The 23,615-nt window shown below is 47.3% G+C and overlaps 1 protein-coding gene and 1 long non-coding RNA gene across 14 annotated transcripts in view; one reads left to right on the plus strand and one right to left on the minus strand.

Annotated features, from left to right (window-relative positions):
- CELF2 (CUGBP Elav-like family member 2) overlaps positions 1–23,615 on the minus strand; it is an 835,088-nt gene that overhangs the window by 147,644 nt on the left and 663,829 nt on the right. For 11 of the 13 annotated variants that reach the window (XM_058682192.1, XM_058682201.1, XM_058682202.1 and 8 more), the window contains one exon: positions 15,881–16,077. In XM_058682192.1, the coding sequence (XP_058538175.1) occupies positions 15,881–16,058 (178 nt within the window). In that variant the 5' untranslated portion in view covers positions 16,059–16,077. Of the gene's footprint in view, positions 1–15,880; positions 16,078–16,249; positions 16,451–23,615 lie in introns of those variants that run through there. The other 2 variants (XM_058682200.1, XM_058682204.1) reach the window with 2 other exon arrangements.
- LOC131483782 (uncharacterized) lies at positions 18,243–19,884 on the plus strand. The gene is made up of 3 exons (XR_009247924.1): positions 18,243–18,460; positions 18,612–18,807; positions 19,504–19,884. It is a non-coding gene; the product is annotated as an uncharacterized LOC131483782 (long non-coding RNA).

Below are 23,615 nucleotides of genomic sequence, written 5' to 3' on the forward strand. Positions count from 1 at the left end.
CTGGACGCGGGGCTCGAACCCAGGAACTGTAAGATCATGGCCCCAGTTGAAGTCGGGATGCTTAAGCGACTGAGCCACCCAGGCGCCCCTGTCCAGGACAGGTATCAAGGCCCTGTGTGAAGTTCTGCGAGGTTCCATCAGATGCACCAACTGACTAAAGTAACCCCCAACTGCCGGAAGCTTCCAGTTCAAGTAGACCAGTGCACACCCAACTGGAGCATGACACAGAAAGCTATGTGCACGAAGGAGCTTTTATGGATGAAGTGGCACGTCACGAGAAAGGCCAGCATACAAACCATCAGAATTGGAAAGAAGAAAAAGAAGTAACACCTCTAGGTAGAGGCAATGGATGGGACTCAAGGCACGGAGGCCGACATCCAAGGAATGCTATTCGATACCGTTCAACAAACATTAGTAAGCACCTGTTGGTTGCCTGCTGCTGTGCCAAGCGGTAGGCACAGAGAGGCGTCAGAGGCAACGCCACTCCAGAGAAGTATGCGTTTCGAAGTGAAATGGATCATTTCGGCGTCATAACCGATACCAAGAACGGAGACACACACACCCAGGGGCTACAGGAACCCCTGAGGCAGGTGGTTAGGAGCATGGATTCTCAGGATGAACCTCTTAGGTCTGAATTCCTCACCTGCCCCTTCATTAGACGCATTTGTTTTCCTAGTCTCCATTTTCTCAGCTGTAGCATGGGCTCAAGAGAGAGTATTTGCCTCAGGGGAATACTGTGAGGCTGCGCGCTACGGGAAGATACTGCGGTATTAAGCCCTGAGTACAGGACCTGGCACACAGCATGTCCTCTGCAGAGTATCAGCTGTGACTGCTGACCCTACCGAGAACCGATCCTGCTTTTGCAGAAAGGCCGGCGTGTTCCGACTGCCCGCGGGCTGACGCGTCGCTGGCAGAAAAAGGCCGCTGGCTCACCTAACTTCTCTGAACTCGAGTCTTCTCACCTCGAGCCGACGGGGAATGGGAACAGCTCGCTACGCGCCCCCTTGCTCTGAGCGCGCTACACAGATGATCTCAGCGGAGCCGCATCGCAATCGTACCCGCTTTGCAGATGAAGAAACCGAGGCATGGAGCTGTCACGTCACTTGCTCTAGGTCACAAAGTGGACTGCACGGGTGGGTCAGAAACTAGCCCTTGACCACCAGGGCCCCCGTTCTTCATCGCGGCGCCACGCTGCCTTTCCGGCGGTACCCCTGTTCAGTTCCAGCAGGTGTTTGATGGGAAGCTGGCGTTTCATTTGGTAGGAAAAGAAAGGGGAAACAAAGCTACACGTGGCATGGGCGTTAACCTGCGCCAGGGATGGCACACACCTCAACATCACACCTCACGTTTGTACAGAGTTTTACAATTCATGCGACTCTTTCACTGGCTTCTTTTTTTTCCTCCCTTGTGACACTACATTCCTGAGGGCCACCAGGAGCCTAACAAATACAGCCTCGGGTGAGGGACACCTCAGCCCTGTGGTTTTGGGGGTGCTGACAGAGGTGACTTGTGGGGACAGTCACCCCTGGGGCCATGGTGAATGATTTCTGTTTCAGCACCCCTGGGCACCCTGTGGACACGGGCCACACCTCCTGTCTCTGCATCCCCAGGACACTGCACACTGCCTGGTACACAAGGCTCTTAAGACACGTTCTAAGAAAGAATAAAGGCCTCTCTCCGCTTCCCAGGAGCACCTCTGTACAAATGGGTCAAGTTGATATTGGACGGGACGGATGAAGAGTTCGCCTCATTCAATCTGCAGCTAATTCTGAGTGACCATTTCATGCCAGGCACTGAGCCAGGCACAGCGGCTCCAGGGATTAAAAAAAAAGACACAGACTTCTCACAAGCAAATTTAAGCTAGTTGCACGAGAGATACTTATGAAAATAAGTACTGTGCATTCTCAAAGATTTTCAAAGTGTGCCTGGGGCTTTGATTTATACGAAGCAGTATTATGTGCCTATTTTTATTTGAATGAATGCCAGGAAAGTAAATGGGAGACTGAATTGTCTTTTGAACTCCACACAGAATATTAAGGCTTAGATGTGAGGTCATATGGAACGCACACGGTCTAGGTAAGAGAAGCGGCAGCATTATAAAAATTACTCCGAAGGATGTGTTCGATTTTAAGACCAGATCAGCAATTTTCCCAGGCATTATCAGCCTTGCTCAAAATATCGCTTAATCTCCTGTCTCAGGTTCCTCTTTTACAAAATGGGGGTGGATCTGCCTGGGGCAGCGGGAGAAGTGGCTGGAGGGCAAGAGAGGATGCGATAGGGCTTAACGGTTTCCTCACTTTGAAGTGTTCTAAAAATAAAGCGGTTTTGTCGCGAACGCGGAACGGTATATGTGTCAACACGGCATCTCGTGTTGCTAGGGCAGGCCGACCAATGATTTCACAAATCCTTATAGCTCGGCAGCTCACGCAGGCGGCGAGCAAGCCACAGAGGGGCAGGCAGGCCTTTCTCTGACCTTCTGAGCACTGCGGGCCTGGCGTCCTGGAGAGAGGAGGCGGGCCTTCCGACCACGCATCGGTCCAGGTTCAACAAGCAGACTCTGCCACTTGACGCGGACTCTTCCTGTTGCCCCCGAAGCTGTCACAGTTGTCTGTGCCTTGGGGTTTAATCTGTAGCGAAAAAGCCTGACACGTCCCACTTAAGAACTGTTCTCCTAAGTACAGATTAGTCAACAATGAGGTCGCGAGGAAAACCCCAAAGACCTGATTTTTTAAAATGTGGCTTTAATTTATTCATTACCTTTCCTAAGTCTTCCTTCGGAGAGATTAGAGCCAAGCCCGGGCTCCTGGAGGCACTGCGTCAGTAGGGACGCGGGCTCGGTGGCCGGGCCCCCTCCGTTTCCTACCTCCAGGGTGGCGAACCACCCCTATTGGATTTGCAAAACAGCTAAGCCCCGCCACCATCTGGCAGCTGTACGGTGGCCTGTGTAAAATGAACTGGTGGTCACAATCCAGTTCCCATTAGACAGATGTCCACTTCACAAAGAGAGCACCACACTCAGCAGCGGGCTTGGCAGAGAGGAGAGAGGCCTGGGCGTGGAAATGGCATTTCCTGGTTCCGCCGCACGGAAGCGAGCCAGGGGGATGATGGCAGGTAGGATATGGCGGGGGCTCTGGGAAGGCTGCTTGGTGCTCAGTGATCCATCTAACTCCTGAGAAAACACCTCAAAACACTTCTCACTCACCCTACTGAGAAGCGACCTTTTCCAAAACTAGGTTTTGTCTTATTGAGCCGCACAGTGGCTGCGGTCCCCGAGGACCATCACCAGGGTGTATGGACCTCACTCAGGGACTGATGGAGATCCCAACTGCTATGACACTCTGGCCAGCTTCCACCCCTGTCCTAGGGAGACGGTGCGGGGCAGGCCAGGCAGAGAAAGGGCCCTGGTCAACCTTTCCGGGGCTAATCATTAGCATTCTCGCCCCCCCAAATGAACAGGTTTTTGTTGAACCCTAAAGAGAAAGGGCAAAAATAGTGGTCCTTCATCTCAAAAAGTCCCATCTGCCTGGACAGCTGAGACAGCTCATGAACATCTTCCAGAGGACTTAAGAAACTAAAGCTCCGCTTGCTGCTTTGCCGTTGATGTTAACGGTTTAATCTGAAGAGTGAAACTAAGCGGATCTGTTCTCCCTCCACCCCAACCAGCCGAACGGAAGTGGGAGGCGTGAAGGAGAGACAGGTCTCTAGCATGGCAGGAGCGTACAAATTGGGCAATGCTGTTCCCTGATTTTTCTTAACATATGCGAACAGTTTGGTTCACATCCTCTTTGAGTAGCCAAAAATTCTTTACAAGATATTCACACGAACGTAAACAAAAACCACTCAGCTAAAACAAACACCCAACTCACCTGACTTGAAGGAGAATCTTTTTTTCTTTTTAATGTTTATTTTATTTGAGAGAGAGAGAGAGAGAGAGAGAGAGAGAGAGAGACAGAGACAGAGACAGTGGGAGTAGTGAAGGGGCAGAGAGACAGAGGGAGACACAGAATCCGAAACAGCCTCCAGGTTCTGAGCCGTCAGCAGAGTCCGATGTGGGGCTCAAACTCACGAACCGCGAGCTCATGACCTGAGCTGAACTTGGACACTTAACCAACTGAGCCACCCAGGAGCCCCAAAGGACAATCTTTAAGAAACAATCCAGGCAGCGAACAATAAGAGCTTTACCACTCTACCGGGCTGCATTAACTCTGCACTAGGCTAGTGTCGATCACTACAACGTGTCTCAATATTAAACGCAGTCCAATGTGCCGAGCAATGTGACGTAAGGCCTGCAGTCATTATCCAAAGTCCGTGGAAATTTGGGCCAAAGCAAGATAATCAGACACAATTGTTCTGAAAGAGCCTGTTGTCCTTGAGGCCAGGACATGAGGATCAAGAACTGGGAATAATTACTTAGGTTTGGAAATCTATAGGAGGCCCTCTACAGAGTTTCCAATATTTGTTTTGCCAACATTTATAATCTCTCCCCAGAGACCACTGGTTTTTACTGAGGAGCCTGCCCCCCCTCCTCCTCCTACCATGTCCTTCTCCTTCCCCATAAAACGCCGATTTAAATCAGGCATAGTATGTTCTAGCAGACTAGTTGAGAAAGAAGCATTAGGTTTCTTTGCACAAAAAATTACAAAAACAAAAACACATGGCTTACAAAATCTAGACGCCGTGATTTTTTTTTTTCCATCCTCGTCGTCTTCTACTCGACCTACCATACACTACTTACTATCTTTTATTCATATCCCGCCATATGTCAGGCACTGTATAAAGCCACTGACGTTCAATATTCTATGAATAATTTACTCCTCAGAGGTCTACTGTGTAGGCAGGAACACACCCATTTGAAGAAATGGCGTTCAAAGAAATGATCTTTGCATCACCACAAAGTTTAAAACAAACGTGTGTTGTATATGTGTGCAAACACAAGTTCACACACACGACCTACGGAGGATAAGGCTGTTCATGTCTCTTCGGTATCACCTGGATGGTAGGGCCGTCAGGTAGGGCCAGGCATTGTTCTAAAGGGTGTTACACAGAAAGGGGCTACTGAAGGCCTGCCGACGCATCACACATGTCTGCGTGATAGTGCGGGATGGCACCAAACCGCAAACCCTTGCATTTTACGGAGAACCCTCCGAAAGGCTCATTTAGTGAACGCTTTAGCCTCTTCTCGTCCTCAACTCCCTACAGGGAGAGGAGGAAGGAGGAAGGAAACCAAAGATGAAGACAAAGGGGAGAGAGGACATACAGGGTGTGTAGCTGGAAGCCAAAAGGCCTCCCTGTCACGTGACCCTGGGTTCCGCTAACTCTGTCACTTCACCTTTACTATGTGAACAGCACAGGACCACACACGGGGCAACCTCAGGGCAATTTCCAAAAGAAACCACGCACCCATGCACACAATGGACGCTGCTTAACCCCAAGCTGACTCTCCATTTCCAAAGAATGGATGGTCATCCTGTCTTTGACCTGTCCGATTCCTTCTTTCCTTTTGAGGCCAAGACCATGGCCCGTTCTTCGTATTTATACGTATATTCCTAGCACTAAGTATGATGCCTTGCACACAGTAGGCGCCAGTAAATGTTTATGCCCACACGGCGGTACTCAGGTAAACATCTCATTAGCTTTCTGGGCCACCTCTTTATCGTTTTGCTTCTACATGAAAAAGGACCCAGGGCTTTCAAGGCTCCAAATCCCTGCTACAAAAGAGCTGGGCACGAAGCCTCAGGAGACCGCCGGCCAGAGGTCCGCTCCTGGGGGCTGTGAGTTAGCGGGCTCGCCATGTCTGTAACTTTCATCATGTTCTAAGTTCACCACCTCTTCTGGGTCAAAGTTTGGCTCAAACTCTATACTTTGCTGCTGTGCCAACATTTTCAGTCTAAGCAGCGGAATCCAGGGGTTTAGCATTAATTGAAAGAGCTTATCTATATATAGCCTCACTCTGCACGTTAGCATCTTCAAAACTTCAATCATATTCTTTTTTTTTCTTCTCCATTTTTTTTTTTTTTTTTTTTTTTTGAGAGCACAATCCCTCTTTTTATGTTTTGCTACAGGCTTCCTCCCTTTTCATTTTTGTGACTCAATGCTCTCAGGCCTTTTAAGTTAACCTCCTGGACCTTTCCATATGGGCTCACCTTTCCAGACCTCGGTGATTCATGCTGTTCTCCTTTGGAAGGCCTCCACCTCCTTGATGCACCTTCAATAACATTTCCTGATATCGGGCACAGTGGCCTATATAGGAGCGAAAAAACTCTTTGTGCAAAGTGGTGGATTACCTGTTCCTTAACACTTGGTGTCTGCTCTGTTCATTTGTAACGTTTAGGTTTCGGGGGCCATTTTGACCATGAACTTGTCGAAGGCATGGTTTCTTGCACCCCTCACCCTCCCTATCGTGACGCCCCTCTACGTGTCTCTGATACAGTTTCCATTAAACCATAGGAATTTATAAAGCAATTTTTTTTCCACCTAAAACTAAAAAGAAATCAATAAGGGAACAACAATCGATGGGCCTAGCTGGCAAGAGACTCTGAACACTCCAGACGACACTAAAGGTTACTACGGAGAGGCAGGTCTTGAGCCAAATACGTATTCCGCTATGGGACTCGTCCTCCATAGACTTGAGGCCTTAACACACTCCAAAATATTTTATAATGATCAGAATCTGGGTCAATTAAAGAGTGCGATGAGTGGATACTCCCTTTCGATCCTTCAATTCATTTCTCTGATACCAATTCATGATCCTCCTAATGGAAGTGGAGAAATTACGTTTCTTTGTTCTTCAAACTGATCACTGTCCAAAGTATACTTCTCCAACCAGGTTTCTCCAATCTGAATTAACGCCAGAACGTGGAAACTGGATTAGGGGCATCTTTCTCAGTAATTTACATAGAGAGTGAAAGAATATTGATCCTAATAGCTATTCCTGTGGCGTCTCAATTGCCATCCACATTCTCCCAGAGCCATTAGTTTTTACCATTATAACCTGGCCCTGTTCAGAGAACTAGCTCTTTTTTCCATCTACAGCAAAACCTGCTTCTGTGCTGCTACCTACGCGTCTGTCTACGTGACTCAGCGGAAAAGAGGCCTGGAGAAATCCACGTACCTCCCAGTCCATCAGGCCCCATATGCCTTTATTCTGTGCTCCCTTCCCCCCCACATGTGTGCATCAAAGCAGACTGGAAAATAAACTCAAGACATTGGAAGGCCCTAGTTCTTTAATACATATAATTGGTCTAGTTCACTGCAAATTCCTCTAGTGTGATACTTAATGTATCACTGAGGTGCCTAATGTCTGCCTTTCCACCGAATTTCACAGTAGGGGTCAGAACATTTCCAATTCTCTTGACCAGGTGTCCTGAAAGCCAGTGTACCATCATCTGGCATTTCTGTTACCAGAATATAAAAACCCGAATCAATCTGTTGCTAAATCATATTATTTTAGTCTAGCTTCTACTTTTTCCCATTTGGCCAATTCTCTTTTCATCCCTTTTTAGTTTCCAGTGGTTTTGAAGGTCATATGATTGTTGTGCATTTATTCATAGTGGCACATTCTGGCATGCTTATGTCTGAAGGGTCTCGTAAGAGGTTTGGGCTAGCTAGCCAATATGAGAAAAGGAAGCATGTGAATGGATGATCTCAGGATCAGTGAAGTTTGGACAAGGAACAAAGAACCCGAGACCTCATGCCTAAATCTTGTTAGCATCTGGGGCCATATGTCCAAGAAGAAAATTCCGTCTTTTAAGAATCCATGAACACAAGAAAAAGGATAGTCATGGTGCTAAGACCATGGTTGGAATCATTAAAGACCAGAAACTTTCTCACAAGGTATGTAATGACTTTATTTATATTTACAACACTAGCATTCTAAACACTTCTAAATCTAACTCAACTACGGTCAACGGTAAGTTTTCATTAGAAGCAAAGACTGAAGGAGGAAGAGAGAAAACATTTCAACCTGATTGCCTGATCATCTGGGGTCTTTGGAGTGGAAGCAGTAAGGGAGGGCAGGTCGTGCTACGCCACGCCAACTCATAGGCCACGCACGTGTGTGTCAGAGCAACGGGCAGCTCTACCCTACAGGAAGCACTCTCCTTCTGCTTGGGAAACTGGACTTCTCATTTCCAAAGACCGGTTTCATAATGACCCTCGGTATCGTAAACCAGGGTGGTTCACTTGTGTAACTGATGGGAGAGCATTTCTAACATGGAAAAATCTCGTTGGGGGCAAATGAAAAGGCAAATAAGACCTCTGGGCAGGCAAACTATAAATGTACTCAATGGGAAATGCAAATTGTGAGATCTAAATTTAGCTGTTTCAGTAAACCTGTAGACATGTGTGGGAGGGATCCCAACAGACCTAGGCCATGAGGCCCTGGGTTTACTTTTCATGTAAATTTCTGCCAAAAAAAAAAAAAAATCCATTCTCCTTTCATCCATATCCTGTTTCCTTTATTCCTTCGCTACGTTAATTCCAGAAAGGCAAATCGACCAGGGACAAGATGGCTGGGGACCAGCTGATGTCCCAGACAGAGGAGGAGAAAACAAAATGGTCAGTAGCAGCCTTAAGTAATTTATTTTCTTCTTTGATATTGGCTCTGTGTGTCCTCTGCGTTTCCCTCCTTCCTTTTCTTCCTCTTTTTCTCTCCAGAGATATAAGGATCAAAATATGCCCAGGACAGATATTATCTGCCAGGGGAGAAGCTACCCTTTGATAAAAGCAACAGAAATTCAGGGCTGGGCTAGACAGGCACAATCCAGTCTCAGCTCCGGAGTAGGGGGCATTTAACAGGATTCCTTCTCGCTGTAACTTAACAGAGGCTAATTTAACAATTCTCTGATTCATCTCAATCGGTGCTTGTGGATGCAGTCTGTATAAGTCAAAATAGTTTTAAACTCCACGAAAACCATGAATTGTTAAATCTTTAACAGAGCCATATGATAAAACTACTGAACCCACCTCTCCCAGGGATGCGATAAGGATCCCCGCCTGCATGAATATAAAAATTCTGACTGCATTTTACATTTATCCTGCAGGACTCAGTCAGCCAAACAATGAAAAGATGTCACAGGAAGTTACACAGTGATTTCTGTTAACGTAAAATTAATTCAGGATGAGAGATCCTTCCTGTGGGCCACTGAGACAGCACTGTCAAAACTGGGGCTGTCCCAGAAAATCTAGGGCAGCAACCCTGGATTCCAAGAGATTGAGGGCAGAAATCCTATCCCTACTTGCGTGTGTTGAAATGTAAAATTGGTTCATCTTCCTGCATTTTGAATTCTTTCTCAATTATGGATTTCAAGATGCCATCGCTTCAATAAACCGGTTCCACGCCCATTTCTGTTACTTAAGGGAAGCTTCTGACAAGAGTCCTTTCAGGAAGAAAGGAAAGGCGTGAAACATGGAAACGCTCCCACCCCAGTCCTCCAATGGGATTCCTTTAATAAAAAGGTCGAAGGTGTTCTCTGCGAACCTTTCACATTTTAAGGATTATGGGTCAATAAGACAGCACCTCTCTTTGGACTCTTCCAGCAACATATGACGCCGCTCCGTCAGGGCTGAAGACACCGAGACGCGCTCCCTGAACGAGCTGGTGATGACGAAATAGCGCTAAGTCTCTTGTAAGCCCTGGGGCCTGCTCTCCTCCCACCCTACCACGGGAGAATGTTCTGGATGCAGGGCTTCCTCTCGTCAAAGTCTGAAATGAGGAACATTAGGTACTGGTGCCTTGCACCCTTCTCCTAGGGATTAGGACCAACTTAGAGTTTATGAACGAATTCCTGCAGACTAAAGTAGGGGCTTTCAGAAGGGAAGGAGCGACTCCGAGTCCAAGACCGAGCAGGAGGGGACGAGGGTCACATCAGCCATGGCGCGGGCCACCCCAACTGCGGCCGGACCATCAAGAAGATGAAAAGGCGCCGGCACCACAGCCGCTCCAAGAACTGCTCTTTTGAAACGTTAATAACTCTTCCCAGAGGAGCCTTGAATGTACTTTTTGTTCCACCCAGAATGTTCTGGGCTCTAGAACTGGAGGAGCTACAGCTGCAGAGAAGCTCTACCACGACCTGACCTCGGAGCACATTTCAAGAAAAAAGGAAGTTTTGTTCTTCAGGCCTGTGGCACACAGAGAGAGTCTACGCAAGCCACTTCCCGTTTCTAGCTCTCTTTTGGCTGAGAAATCGCAGGGGTGGGGTGGAGGGAGGGAGAGAGACAGGGAGGGAGAGGGAGAGAAATGTGATCACTGAGGCATTAGGTTCGGACCCAGGGCTTGGTCCGATCCTGTACTTTCAAACGTTCAATGATTTCTTTCTAGTTACTTAGCACAGACCCCTCAGTTTTCCTTCCTGTAAAATCAGAACAAGCATGTAACTTAACAAGATTAAATAGGAATATTTAACACCTGAGGTTAGAAAAATGTAACTCGCCTTCATTCTACAGTAGACTTTTTTAGGGTGCTATGGTCCTGGGTTATAATTTTGACAAGAACAGAAATATCGAGAGAGCAAGGATCCAAGGAGCCCAACTTACCAACATGGGGAGGCTCTGGGGGAGTCTGGGTTCCATGAACCCCACGCCCGCACCTGCCACGTCCTCCACGTACGTCCTTTTCAACCACCAACCGGAGGCCAGAGGCCACCCCTCTGCCTTGCCCGGCTTCCCTATCTTAGGTCTCAGAGAACATTCTGACGCACACCCAACACCCTTCCTGACCCTTTCCAGAAACAGGTGATTCCACCTCCCTGCTCGCTCCCAGAAGCACAACTCTCAGCACCCTACTCTCAACAGCCGCACGATCCCAGTGTCAGGAGGAGCCGCCCTGCTCTCCAGCAATCCTGCCCTTCGTTCCCACCAGCTCTTCCAAAGCAGTCGTTTTCGACCTTTTCCGTTCTCCTTATGTCTTCTGCTCCGCCGGCCTCCTCAGGAACGGGCCGTCTCCAGAGAAGACGGAGGGCATCTGTGCTGTCTACTTCCCTCCATTAGACCGAAATTTGATCTGCTGTTACTTCCTTCTAACTCCCTTGCTGTCTCAGATGAGGGCCCCTTGTCCCCTGTTTCATTGTTCTTCGGCCACTCTTTTGTCTCCTCAAAGACCCCGATTCCTGTCTTCCTTATGCTTTCAGTATGTCCGTTGGCTTCAGCTCCTTATTGTTTGCTTAACACAAAAATGGCCAGGCTCCTAGAAAGGGTGGCCTCACATGTAAATCTACACAGTCCGTGACTGCTACCCTTCTCAAATGCTGTCACATACCCCCAAACACCCGAGCCGGTGGCTTTCCTTGGCCCACACACATCCTTGTTGACTCTTCTGTGATACCTCAGACTCAACACACGGTCCAACCTGGACTCCATGTTCCTCCCCTTCCCCTTCTCTTCACTGTCGACTGCTTTTCCACTCCTCCCAGTGAGGCCAAAGTCCTCCTGTTCATCCCTGCCTCGATTTAGTTATCAAGTCCCCTTCTTTCCAACACTCTCAGGTCTGTGTCACTCGGGACCCCCTTGCCCATGGCCACGGCCAGCAGCGTCTCTGATCAGGCCCCACGTGCTTCAGCCTCCTGGTCTCTGTTCCCTGTGCTGACAAAGCCTTCACTGACCCTCAACTATTTAGGCAATAAAATTCTAATATTTAAGCCTGAGAATTAAGGCCTTCTAAGAACTGGCCCTAGCTTCTATTTCCAGATGTCTGACCTCCTCCCCTTCCATTTCATTTCATGGACTTCACGTTTCTTTCCATCTCTGGCAGGATTCACAGTTCCCAGGACCTGCCCTGCATTTCTCACCCCACGCCTACAATCAGGCCAGTCCATCCACTTGCAATGTTCAACACTGTCTTTACTTATTGAAATCCAATTTTTCTTTTTCAGGATTTGGTGAAGTTGCCATGTCTCCCTATCTCCACAGCTGCCAATTATTCATCACCCGCCCCCCGCCTAACACTGAACTTCCAGAGTTCAGATAGGCTCCTCCCCTTCCTGCCCTTATCCCGTGGTCTTCAATAGTTCCATTACCTGTGCACTGGCCTCACTGTCCCTATTAGATTTCAAGTTCTTGGGGACAGTGATGATAATAGCAATTATAACAGTAACCATCACCACACAAGCTCCTACTATCTCCCAGCTTTGGGCAAACAAAGCATGTAACTTCATCTGGGTGACCCTACTGGACAGTCTCCACCCTCAGATGAGATTAAGAAACATGCACAAGGCCGACACCCAGGAAGTGGTCGAGCCAGAAATTGAATTTTGGCTTGTCTGACTTCAAAACCGATGCTCTTAACTACTGGGGGGTATGTCTCAGCACCCACAGACTTGACCGGTAACTACTGAATAAAACATCATCTCCATGAGTCCTAGTAGGTAGGACAGCCAGCTTCCGCAGCTTGCGGACTTTGCCTAGTCAACACATATGCTAATAGGGAGAAGGCACGAACAGCTTAGGCTCTAATTCTTAAAGGATGATTAAAACAAAACAAAACAAAACAAAACAAAACACCCAAAAAACAAAAACAAAGTTTTTATGCCTTGAGACTTAAACAGAACATCAGGTGCAAAGCGAGAGAAAAACCTAATTCACCTGGATTACGGAATAACCGGATTTTGTCTCTGTCCTTGGAACTATCAATGTCATTGAGGCAATGAATCATGGCCACTCCAAAAGCCCTACTTAGACTGTGTTCAGATAGAGCTCCAAAATTCTGATTTCTGAGGATGTGACACCAGCCCGGGAACATACGACAACTATACTCTGCTGACAGGACCAACGTAAATGTGAGGTCCTACTGTACGTGTGCACAGGAAAATACCATAGGGCGCACACAGGCATCGGTGGAAAAGTGGTGGTGGTTGCTCTCTATATGGAAGCGGCTAAGGGCTGTAATCCTCAGAGGGGAATGTCATTATACAGCTCAAATCCCATCACTACAAATACTGTTAAAACAGAGGTATCTGTATAACAAAAATCCTTTCAAGCTTCGGCTGACAGTCCACATACTTCAAGCAATATTTGATGTGAGCCTTGGAGTTCACAGTAATGGGAAATGACCTATATTTCCAAAGGTAAGATTTGAATGATTTCATCTGTAACTGTAAAAAAAAAAAAAAAAAAAAAAAAAAAATTTTTTTTTTTAACATTTATTTATTTTTGAGAGACAGAACGTGAGCAGGGGAGGGGCAGAGAGAGAGGGAGACACAGAGTCAGAAGCAGGCTCCAGGATCCGAGCCGGCAGCACAGAGCCCGACACGGGACTCGAACCCACGAACCGTGAGATCATGACCTGAGCCGAAGTCGGACACTTAACCGACTGAGCCACCCAGGCGCCCCTTCATCTGTAACTTTTATCCCATGATAGAATGGGAATGATGTACAATCTAAACCCATGAGCATCGAAACTAAATAAACACAAAGGCAGGAACCAAATCAACCTTGTTCGTAAAGGGCAGAATTCCCTCCTTTCATTTGGGGGAGCATTTAGGTAAAGGAGAAGGCCCCCGGCCCACACCCTGAAATGGAGCAGAACAAGGTTGGTTTGAGGCCTCATCTGAGTGAAGTGAACACATGGAGGTCAAGTACATGAAGACGGACTGTGCCCAAATTCCTACTCTGCTACTTACTAGCTGGGTCAAATGAGTTTTGCTTCTTTTTTTTTTTTTTTTTTTTTTTTTTTTTTTTTTTTTTTTTACAGAGCCTCGATGTTCTCATCTGTAAAACGTGATGAACAGCGCCTACTTTCAGGATTTTGGCAAGAAGGAAATGAAAGAACTCCTAAAACAGGGCCTGGTGCATAGCGTATGTGCTTAAAAAAGTTTGCTCCTTCATCGCGTCTCCTCCTCCCTCCAAGACTCTGGGCTTATGCAAACTATTTAAAGGAAGTTAGTTGCAAGACATCGTGAATGAAGTTAACAAAATGTATAGTCTCAAATGTAGCCTCTTCAAGACAGTGCTCAGAGGAACACTGAGGAAAAGAGAAAATGGAAGAAAAACTAGACCATGCATACTTTCTTGATGGAAAGAAGGTCTTTTTGGCTAAGGCAAGACATGTGTTAAAGCTAAAATGCAAGTAATCAGACAATAGTAAATGAGGTTTGATCACTATGTCAAAGGTCATTCTGAAAAATGCTGAGAAACTGAAATCTGGAGGCACATTTTCCTGGACAAGGATGAACTCATGGTTACTGTTCTAAAAGACTAGTTTACTGCCCCGGCCTAGTTTTCTGCAGGTGCCGTTCTAGATGGTGGGATGGCCCTTCTGGTGACTCTCTGCTCCAGTCTGGTGCACTGAAGTTTCTTTCCTCAGTAGGATACTATAGAAATTAATAATGAAAACAAATTCTAGTCTTCTACATTTGGGACACATGTGGGTAAATAATTTGGAAATATGATCCACAAACATCTCAACATCGCCCATCTGTGATGTCTTAACTCCTATCGAATTTCAGATATTTGATATTTTTTTCTAATAATGGGACAACCAAATTTGTGGTGAGAAAATTCCCCCTAAGTTATTTTGAAAACACCCTTGGTGTTACATGGTCTGAGACAGAGAACAGGAGTCTTAGGAACTTAATCTGAAGGCACGTCTGCTCGGCTTTATAAAACGAGTATTGGCCTTAACATTCTTTCAAAGGTTTCCGAACGTGCTATCAGACCTCAGCAACTACAGAGAACAAGAAATGGCCCAGCATTTCTCAGAGTCACAGAGCATCAGTCTTAATGATTATTTAGTCCTGTCCCTTCACCTTCATAGTAAGAAAGAGGCTCAGAAAAGTGTGTGCTAACATTCACGGGTTCAACTAAAGTATACATACGAGCCACACAATGAGTTTGCAGGACCTCTCATGAGAGGCGACACAGAAACAAAATAATAGGGCAGACAGAAATTCCAAGGTGCAGAGAAAAAGAAAGAGCAAGATCTACTGAAAGACAGAGGGGCCCTAGTTCGACAGCCCAAGAAATCAAGAACAGAGAAAGAACAAAAATACTAAAGCCAGGTTAAAACATCGACAAAGACCAAAAGGGAGCAGCGCAGAAGGTATTTTAAATTTAGTTTGCATGGAGCTTACAGGGGAGGACCCCAAAACACAGAAGCTTCAACCACCCGGTAAAGAGGTTTCTCGTCTCTATTTTAACAAGCGACACCCCCCGCCCCCCATCACCCTCGTCTTAAAATGGAGGCAGTAAAAACCACCAGGTTGTATACACTTGAATCCTACCACTGGTAAGGGCGGAAACCACAAGCGTTTTGAAGGTGTGCTAACTATTTCAGGCCGCTAGGGTGCTTCTTCCCGCCCGAAAAGGCACATTTCACTCAATGATCCCCGTTTAAACCCCAAGAATTGATGTCCCCCTTAAAAGTGTACCCTTTATTCCTGACCCCAGTGGTATTACAGCAACTGTTCCGAAGGCATTTCAGGGTCCCCACAGGCTACGGAAAAGTAAAATGCCATCGTAATTGCACGGGCAATAACGGGAAGGCAGGGGTAGAAAGAGTTCGCTTAGGAAACGCAAGGCTGAGAAACACGGTTCCTTAGAGAGGCAGCTACTCCACCCCAGAGGAGCCTGCGCTGCCTAGAAAGTGACCTCGGGAGAGCAATCACGCGCCTGCACAGAGGCGCGGCCGCGGGCTCCCGCCGCTCCTCCCTCCCGCCGCTCCTCCCTCCCGCGTCCCGGGCAGGCTCGGTCCACCTGTCCGGCGGGGAGGAGCCCGCCTGGCCGGAGCACCCGGGCGGCGGCGGCGGCTTGCTCCCCCTCGCGATCCTCCCTCCCGCGGGCGCAGGGCAGCCCCGCCGGCCCCGCGCCCCCGGTGCCCCTGACCGTGCACCCTGCCCCCCACCGCGCGCCCTGCCCCCTCCCCACCGCGTGCTTTCCCCACGGTCTGTACCTTTACTCTGGGGAGGGTTCTGACTCCGGTCCCGGAGGACGTTGATCTGGTAGACGGCTCCGTAAGGCTCAAAAAGTTCTTTCAGCTCCTTTTCTGACCAGGACCGGGGGATTTGTCCGACAAACATCTTAATGGCATCTGGGTCTGGTTGGTCTGAGTGATCCAAAGCGCCGTTCATCTTGTTGGCTGTGCCGTTACTGTCAAAAAGGGAACCGGGAGCCAGAGTTAGGGCTGCACGGTGAGGGACAGGAAGAAAAAAAATGGGGGTGGGGGTGGGGGCGGGGAGGCGGAAGGAGGAGGAAGAGGAGCACGGGGCAAAGTGCCTAATGAGTCGGAGAAATTTGATGAACTAAAACAAAGCACAGGCACCATTAGGTTGCTCCGCGGCGGCAGCGGCTGCGGGCTCTCACTGCAGGCTGCTGTTCAGCATCGCCGCCCGAGCACAGGGCAGCGCCCCGCCGGCTGTCACCCGGGGCGTGGACATCTTGAAGCCCGGCTCGGGAGGCAGCTGCAAGTTAAGTGCAGGTCTCGCTCTGCAAGGCTGCCACCAACACATCCGCAGCGTTATCAGCCCCACATTGGCTCTCGTGTGCAAAGAAGGGCAGGGCTGGATTTCTGCTGGATTCTCCCCCTCCGTCCCCCCCCCCCCACCCCCCCCCCCGCCCTCCCTCCGGCCCCGCCTTTTGGAGGTTTTTGGAAGAGAGGAGAGAGGTGGTAATAATAAAGTCACATGAAAAGAAAATGAAACACTTGGCAGCCCATCAGATGACTAATGCAAGATGCTGGTGATGAATTTGCAGAGTGCGCGAGGCATCCATGTGTGCATCAAATTAGTACGTTGTTGCTGCTCAGAATGGAAAGTGCTCCAGCAATGCGGCTGGGCGCAGCTGATTGGCTGCCCACACTGGAGAAAAGGGCCGGGGCGGGGAGGGGGCTCCCATTTAAAAAGCACATTGTTTATGGGATCCAGGCACAAAGGGTTTAATTCAGAGAGGCAAAAGCGATCTCAGAAATGCCTGCTTTGTGCTGGGGGGGTGGGGGGGGGGAAATGCAGCCCCAGAAAGTTGAGTTCCCACTAAAGGACACTGAATATTTCAAATCTTTCACACTCCATAAATTGCTCTCTGTATATCTGACTTCCAGATGTTGCACTTGAGTTCTAAACAATCACACGTTTGGGAGAGAAAAGAGGAAAGTCTGCCTTTTCTTCTCCTAGCTTCAGTAAATATTTGGGGCTGATACAAAGAGCAAGACCATAAGCTTTTACATATCAATCTTCTTTAATGCTGTTTTCCAAAACCCTCATTTGGAAGAAAGAATGCCTGTTTAGAATTCTGCAACTCTAGTCAACATCATGTAATGCGATGATGAAGGCATTCATTTTGTATCTGGATCCCTATTTGAGCTGCAGTAAATAATAAAGCAAAATCCCCTACCTCATCTACCACCCTCCTCCTTGCCGGCTAAACCCACCTACCCTGCCAAGTGACAAGGCTGAATGCTCTAAGCAGCCTTCATTTGCAGTACTGTGCCCTTGGTTTAGCATCTCATCCTGTGAAAACAAAACGCGCCCAAACAAGTGCACAGCCGCCGGACGAAGTACCTGCAGAGCCATGTCCGTGAGGGTCCGCCAGCCCCCAGCCCAGGAGGCAGAAAGGTCAAACGGGCCACATGGGCGAAAACCTCAGTGCAAATGGCAGGTGTCATTTCAGGGTGGCTTGGGGGTAATAATTTAGAAGACAGTCGAGGATCTCAAGCAGGGTTTCTTATTAGGTTAAAACAAACAATCCAAGACCACCAGTGTACCTTACATCTGCTGCGGACCTAGGCTAGTCCGGAGCCCTGGATAAAAAAGACCCCTGATGGCTAAAGAACAAACAAAAAGGCTGTGGAAAGCGCGAATCCTGAATTTAATTTAATCCCGAGAGGAAAAAGATGGCAAAGACTCTTCACTAGGGTCCTGGCTTCAATTTCTACTTCTTCTTATTCCCTCTATTTTACCACTTAATTTTTTTGTTTAATCCTTGAGACAAACAATCAGACTAACTCTTGAAGCACTTTCCAGAGCTTTCTCTAATCAACCTTATTGTTACAAAAAAATGTCCTGCTGAATAAAATATTGAGCGCAAAATCTTCTTTCAACAATTTAGGTGCAATGTAATGGTCGTTTATATTAGAGGTTGATCGTTTATCTTGTTCCTGGGCACCTATACTTCACAAATCACCCTTTGAGAAGTCAGTCGGCACCGTAACCCCAGGGGAGGGAGGTGGATCGGCTCACTGGAGGTGGCGAGGCCCCAGAACATGGTGCAGAACAGAATATGGTGCTCACAGCTCGTTGAGAGACGAGAGTGTGGTAAGATGTAGTGCTGGGACAGGAAGGGCTGTGGTTACCGCTGCTGACAATCAGCTAGGATGAAAAGAGGAAGGCATTGCCACAGGTCTCCGCTAACAGGGACCGGAAGTTCCCAAAATGGGGCTGTTGCATCCTGTCTGTCAAGAGCACGGTGAATACAATGGAGGAGTTAGGTGCCGGGATATTAGTCCTAATGTCTAGAGTTAGGCCAGAGCAAGCATTCCGTAAGTGCCCTCCCAATGAGGGGCCATTTTCATTTCCTCCAAAAATACTCACGGAGGCACATAAAGGGAGGGAAGCGGACAAGAGGGCCTGTACCTTACGCCTTTGCTCTTTATATCGGTAAGTGCGAATTTACAACCCTTCTCCTATCAGCCGTCCTGCAGGGATGCCTTCAGAGCTCTGATCATCCTGAGGCGGCAGGCTGTCAGGGCTCAGGGCACGGGCTCTGAATCCTCGCACCAGCACTTCCTAACTGGGCCACTCTGGGCCTTCAACTCTTCATCTGTAAAATGGGAGCAACAGACGTCACCTCACAGAGTCAGGTGTTCATTACAGAACACGGTCCACAGTAAGTGTCTCCGAAGTGTTAGCTTTTTCTGCCTTTAAGTCTCTTCTTCTTTGCACTTGTGATACACTAGAGTGAGTGACCATTACAAGCCTTCTTTTCCATTCCATTTTTTTTTTTTTTTTAGCAGAGACTCAAACACAATTCCTACCCTAAATAATAATAATGTATCTTTTAGTGAGGATTTACATGCCAGGTATGGTGTCAGGGTGTTTGCTTTCATTATTAGTAATCTCTATAACAATCCTATCAGAAAGTAGTATTTTCTAGATGCAAATATTGAAGAAGTTCCTTTCCTAAGATTACTGGCTTACATATTGTGAGAGGAGAATTCAAACCTAGGCCCAGTGGACTCCAGAGCACAAAATATTTCTAATCCATCATGTGGCCAAACACTGTGTCAGGTCTCCCGTGGGCTGAGAGTGAATGGCTCAGGGTAAATCTCAGAGAAGACAAGGCCAAGAGCAAATCCCATTAGGTCCCTGGAATCATACTGCCGAATAAAAGGCAACACACACACACACACACACACACACACACACACACACACACACACACACACACACACCTTTCAACCATCTGTGAAAAGGAGGGGGCCAATGAACTTGACAGTCCATTAAGACTATGTTAAAAGCCGCATTTTCTCAATAATAACTTAATGTCTCCATTTCCACACCCCCTTCCTCTCTATCACCACAGGGTCACTTCCATGAACGCCTCTCAGACACATCTACACATCATTTCTCAACTACTTGCCATTTTGCAAACAACTGTTCCAAAGATCACCATCAAATGCTAAGAGCATGAAAAGCATGGAAGTCAATCTAATAATGACTAATTATCCTACGAACCGCTGCAAGAGCAGAGCTTCTCAATCAAATGCTTGTGTGTAGGACAGGTGGTCCTAGCCCCACAGACCCCATGTTGCTGGATTCCACACCTGAATCCTAATGGTACTACCACAGACTGGTTAACTTGGCTCGAACGCACGCAAGCTCCTCCTCCTTTGTTTATCTGGACTTTAAAAAAAAATGTTTATTTATTTTGAGAGAGAGAGAGAGAGAGAGAGAGAGAGCGAGCGAGGGAGCATGAGCAGGAGAGGGACAGAGTGAGAGGAAGACACAGAATCCGAAGCAGGCTCCAGGCTCTGAGCTGTCAGCACAGAGCCTGATGTGGGGCTCGAACTCACAGATGGTGAGATCATGACCTGAGCTGAAGTCAGATGCTCAACCGACTGAGCCCTCCCAGGCCCCCCTTTAGCTCTTCCTCCTTTGGACTCCCAGCTTTCTTTTGGCTGACGCTCATTCTTAGAAGTCAGAGACTTACTGACTTCTTTTGTCCTCATGAGGCTGAACGTGTTGACACCTCTAAGGAAGCCAGAAATTATGTGTCCAACAGTTAAACTTTCGGGGGTACTTGCCAGAGGCCACGGAGAGCCTGGGCACTCTTCACATAGGGGTAATTACGGGAGCAGATAACACAAACCTCAGGAGGATCTTCTATTTACTAGAATCTGACTTGGGGCTTAGGAAGTCAGACTAGCTCACTTCTGTGTATTCCTTAGACATCCTCAGCACCCAGGACAATGCAGGAATTAACTGCAAATTCAAATGTTTATCGAGAGCTTACTCTCGGCCAGAAAACTTTGCCAGGTACGTGACATAAAATACCGCCACAGCCCCGCAAAGCTGACATTTTCATCCCTGTTGTGCAAATGACGCAACTGCAAGTCATGAAGATAGAGTGGCTTTATCCGATGTCCCACCCCAGAGAAGAGGTCTGTGCAGAGCCTGGACACAGACGTAAAGACCACCTGTGGTTGCTTAGTATTCCATAAACAGGGCTGCTCTAGGGTGAGGCTTCCTGTAGACTCCGTGGCCACTTCCAGGCCCTCGACAGAACCACACGGATCTCTGTTGGCACCTCACCTACAAACTACAAGACGCTGGACGCCAATTCTGCTTTTGCTCTCGGCGAGGAGCCAAATGTAAGGCTCCTCTAGGACAGATGCCATATGGAATCGGACCACAAGTTAGAGAGCACCAAGCCAGCGGGCATTGGTGGTATCAGTCTCAGAGCCAAGATGAAAATATAATGATGTTTGGGGGGAAAAAATGAGAGTACTTGCTTTTTGCTTTTAGCACAGGCACTGACCTACTTCCCTACTCTATTTTTGCGTAAAGAAAACTAGATCAACAGAGGATATGCAAAATCTTCTGAGGTTCCTCTAAGCAGTAAAATATTACAAAAATTATAATAATTCATTCGACATATTATTGTCATTAACTCCAAGACAATAAGCTTTTATATGGTCCAGTGAATTGCAAGTTTCCTTCTAGAGAGTGGTAACAAAAGAATTGATAGTCCTATTCTTTCATCTTGTGGCTTGGAAAGCAACTTTCTGCACTCTATCTCCTTTAATCTATAGGAAAGGAAGAATGACAAACTTACAAAATGAGTATAAGAAGAGATAAGGAGCTGTAAGCAATTGTATCAGTGCTGAAAAAAAGAGAAGACATAAAATGCCCCCTTCAGGATATAGATCAACCCCAAAACAACACAAAAGGGATGCCTTGTCTTGGACAAATTTTGTGTAAAGACAGCTAATTTCCCTGAGGGTTTATCAACAATCTTACTATTCCTATCCTTTTTACCCATCTTATTTTGGTTTTTTGGTCTTTTTTTTTTTTTTTTTTTTAGAATGTCTTGTGTCCACACTGCCCAACTCTGGACCGTGGTGGAAATGCTCTGTAACTGCACAATCCAACATGGTAGCCAATGGTTACAAGTGGCTACACCTGAAATTATCGCAGCTGACAAACAATTTTTAACTTTATCTGTAATTAAATACCTTTAACTGCAAATACACTTAAAAAAACTAAGTAGAGTTGAGATTACTAAAATATTATCTCCTCAGGAGGTTTTGGGAAAACCAGAATAAGGGGCCAGGAAAATGACACCAATGCCGGGGGCACCTGATAGCAAGTCTGTGGGCTGGTGGGCCGGATGGTCCTGGGTTCTCATCCCGGCTCAGCGTGAATGTAACTGTGGGATTCCAATAAACCATGGACCCAGCCTGTGCCTCAGTTTCCTCAGTTGAAAAACAAAGAGAAATAATTCTCATCTGGCTCTTCATTTCTGTAAGTCTGCGACTGTGGGTTGGGCCCGGATGATGATGTATGGAGAAGATAATTTAGGTAATATGACCAGCTGCCTAAAGCCTGGGGGTGATTCCCCATCTGTGTCTGATGCAGTCCCCTGGGGCTCACAGGTGACTAAGGCACAGGCTGGGGAGCTGACAAGGTGTCACCGACACTGTGCACAGCAGCCTGCAGGCTCAGATGGGGCTGCTACCAGAGCATCATCTCTCTTAATTTGCTCCAATTTTTCCTAATATCCCAACTGTGGTCCCATCATTTCAGTCAGCTGACAGGCTGCTCTTTCAAAGGGCTCAGGAATCGTGGTGTGTGTGTGTGTGTGTGTTTATCACTTGTACTTAAGTAATAGCACATGAAGAAAAGGCTTTTTGGTGATCACAGGAAATTGTCCAAGACTGAGCCGCATAAGGCAAAGGCAGAAGGAAGCTGGCCACGAGCCTGCTGCCTTCCAGTGGGCATGGGCTACAGGATGGTCATGGAAGTCAGTACTACTAACGATCTTCTACGTTGTCCATGCTGTTGTTGCTTAGTAATTTTAAAACGGAATTCTCTCCTCCATTGACTGGCAATGTGGCAGCCAGAGTCCAGCAGCAACAGTTTCCTACACTGCATTGTGTTCGACCCAGTGGAGATGTGGACGCGGCCACGTTCAGAAGGCACAATCCTCTATTCTAAACCTTCCCAGCCTCTCACTTTGGGGAAAGGAATCAGCTGTCCTACAACCTCAAGTTCTGGAAATTTCATGTCCTTCTGCAAATGCACCGTTTCAGGGTTACCATGAAGAAAACCTCCATCTTCTACAGTTGCCTTTCAAAGGAGCACCTTTGCCATTGGACTGACACAGCTACTTTTTTTTTTTTTTAACGTTTATTTATATTTGAGAGACAGAGCACAAGAGGGGGAGGGAGGGGTAAAGAGAGAGAGGGAGACACAGAATCTGAAGCAGGCTCCAGGCTCTGAGCTGTCAGCACAGAGCCCGATGTGGGGTTCGAACCCATGAACCGTGAGATCAGGACGTGAGCCAGAGTTGGATGCTTAACTGACTGAGCCACCCTGGCGCCCTGCAGCTATATCTTAATTGTATCGGGATTCTGAGTTGCTGAATGGTTTTGGTAAACTTCGCAAAACTCTGGGTATCTGTTGTCTCACTAACAGGATGAAACCAATGACATTCTTGTATTTACCTGGAAGGTACTGTTACCATTTGCCACCAAAACTTTGTGTGCCCAGGCCACACCAAGTACAGGATGGGACCCCAAATCTCTGAAGTGAGACATCTGGAGGTTGGCTGGTGAATTCGCAGCATATTAACTGGAGCACACAATACCCTAAGTGGCTGAAGAGGACAAAGCCTTTCTCTAAATGGTCCAATTGTAAAGTAAATTAGTTTGTGTTCCTCTAGAACAAAGTTCAAGTTCCCTGTGAGTACATATACATGTACTATGTTTATCCCTGTGCTTTGACAAGGTGAAAAAATACATACTTTATTAAGAACATGTAGCACATCAATTTCATTCACAGATGACCCCTGTGATAGGCATCCTCCCTCTGGATTGCTGGAATTAAGGCTGGATTATATTTGGACGGAGGTCTCAAAGTGATCTGTTTGTTTACCAGGGTGAAATGTAAGCCTGACTCGTAGGAAATGATTCC

The sequence above is a fragment of the Neofelis nebulosa genome, chromosome 8, assembly GCF_028018385.1.
Source record: "Neofelis nebulosa isolate mNeoNeb1 chromosome 8, mNeoNeb1.pri, whole genome shotgun sequence".
NCBI lineage: Eukaryota > Metazoa > Chordata > Mammalia > Carnivora > Felidae > Neofelis > Neofelis nebulosa.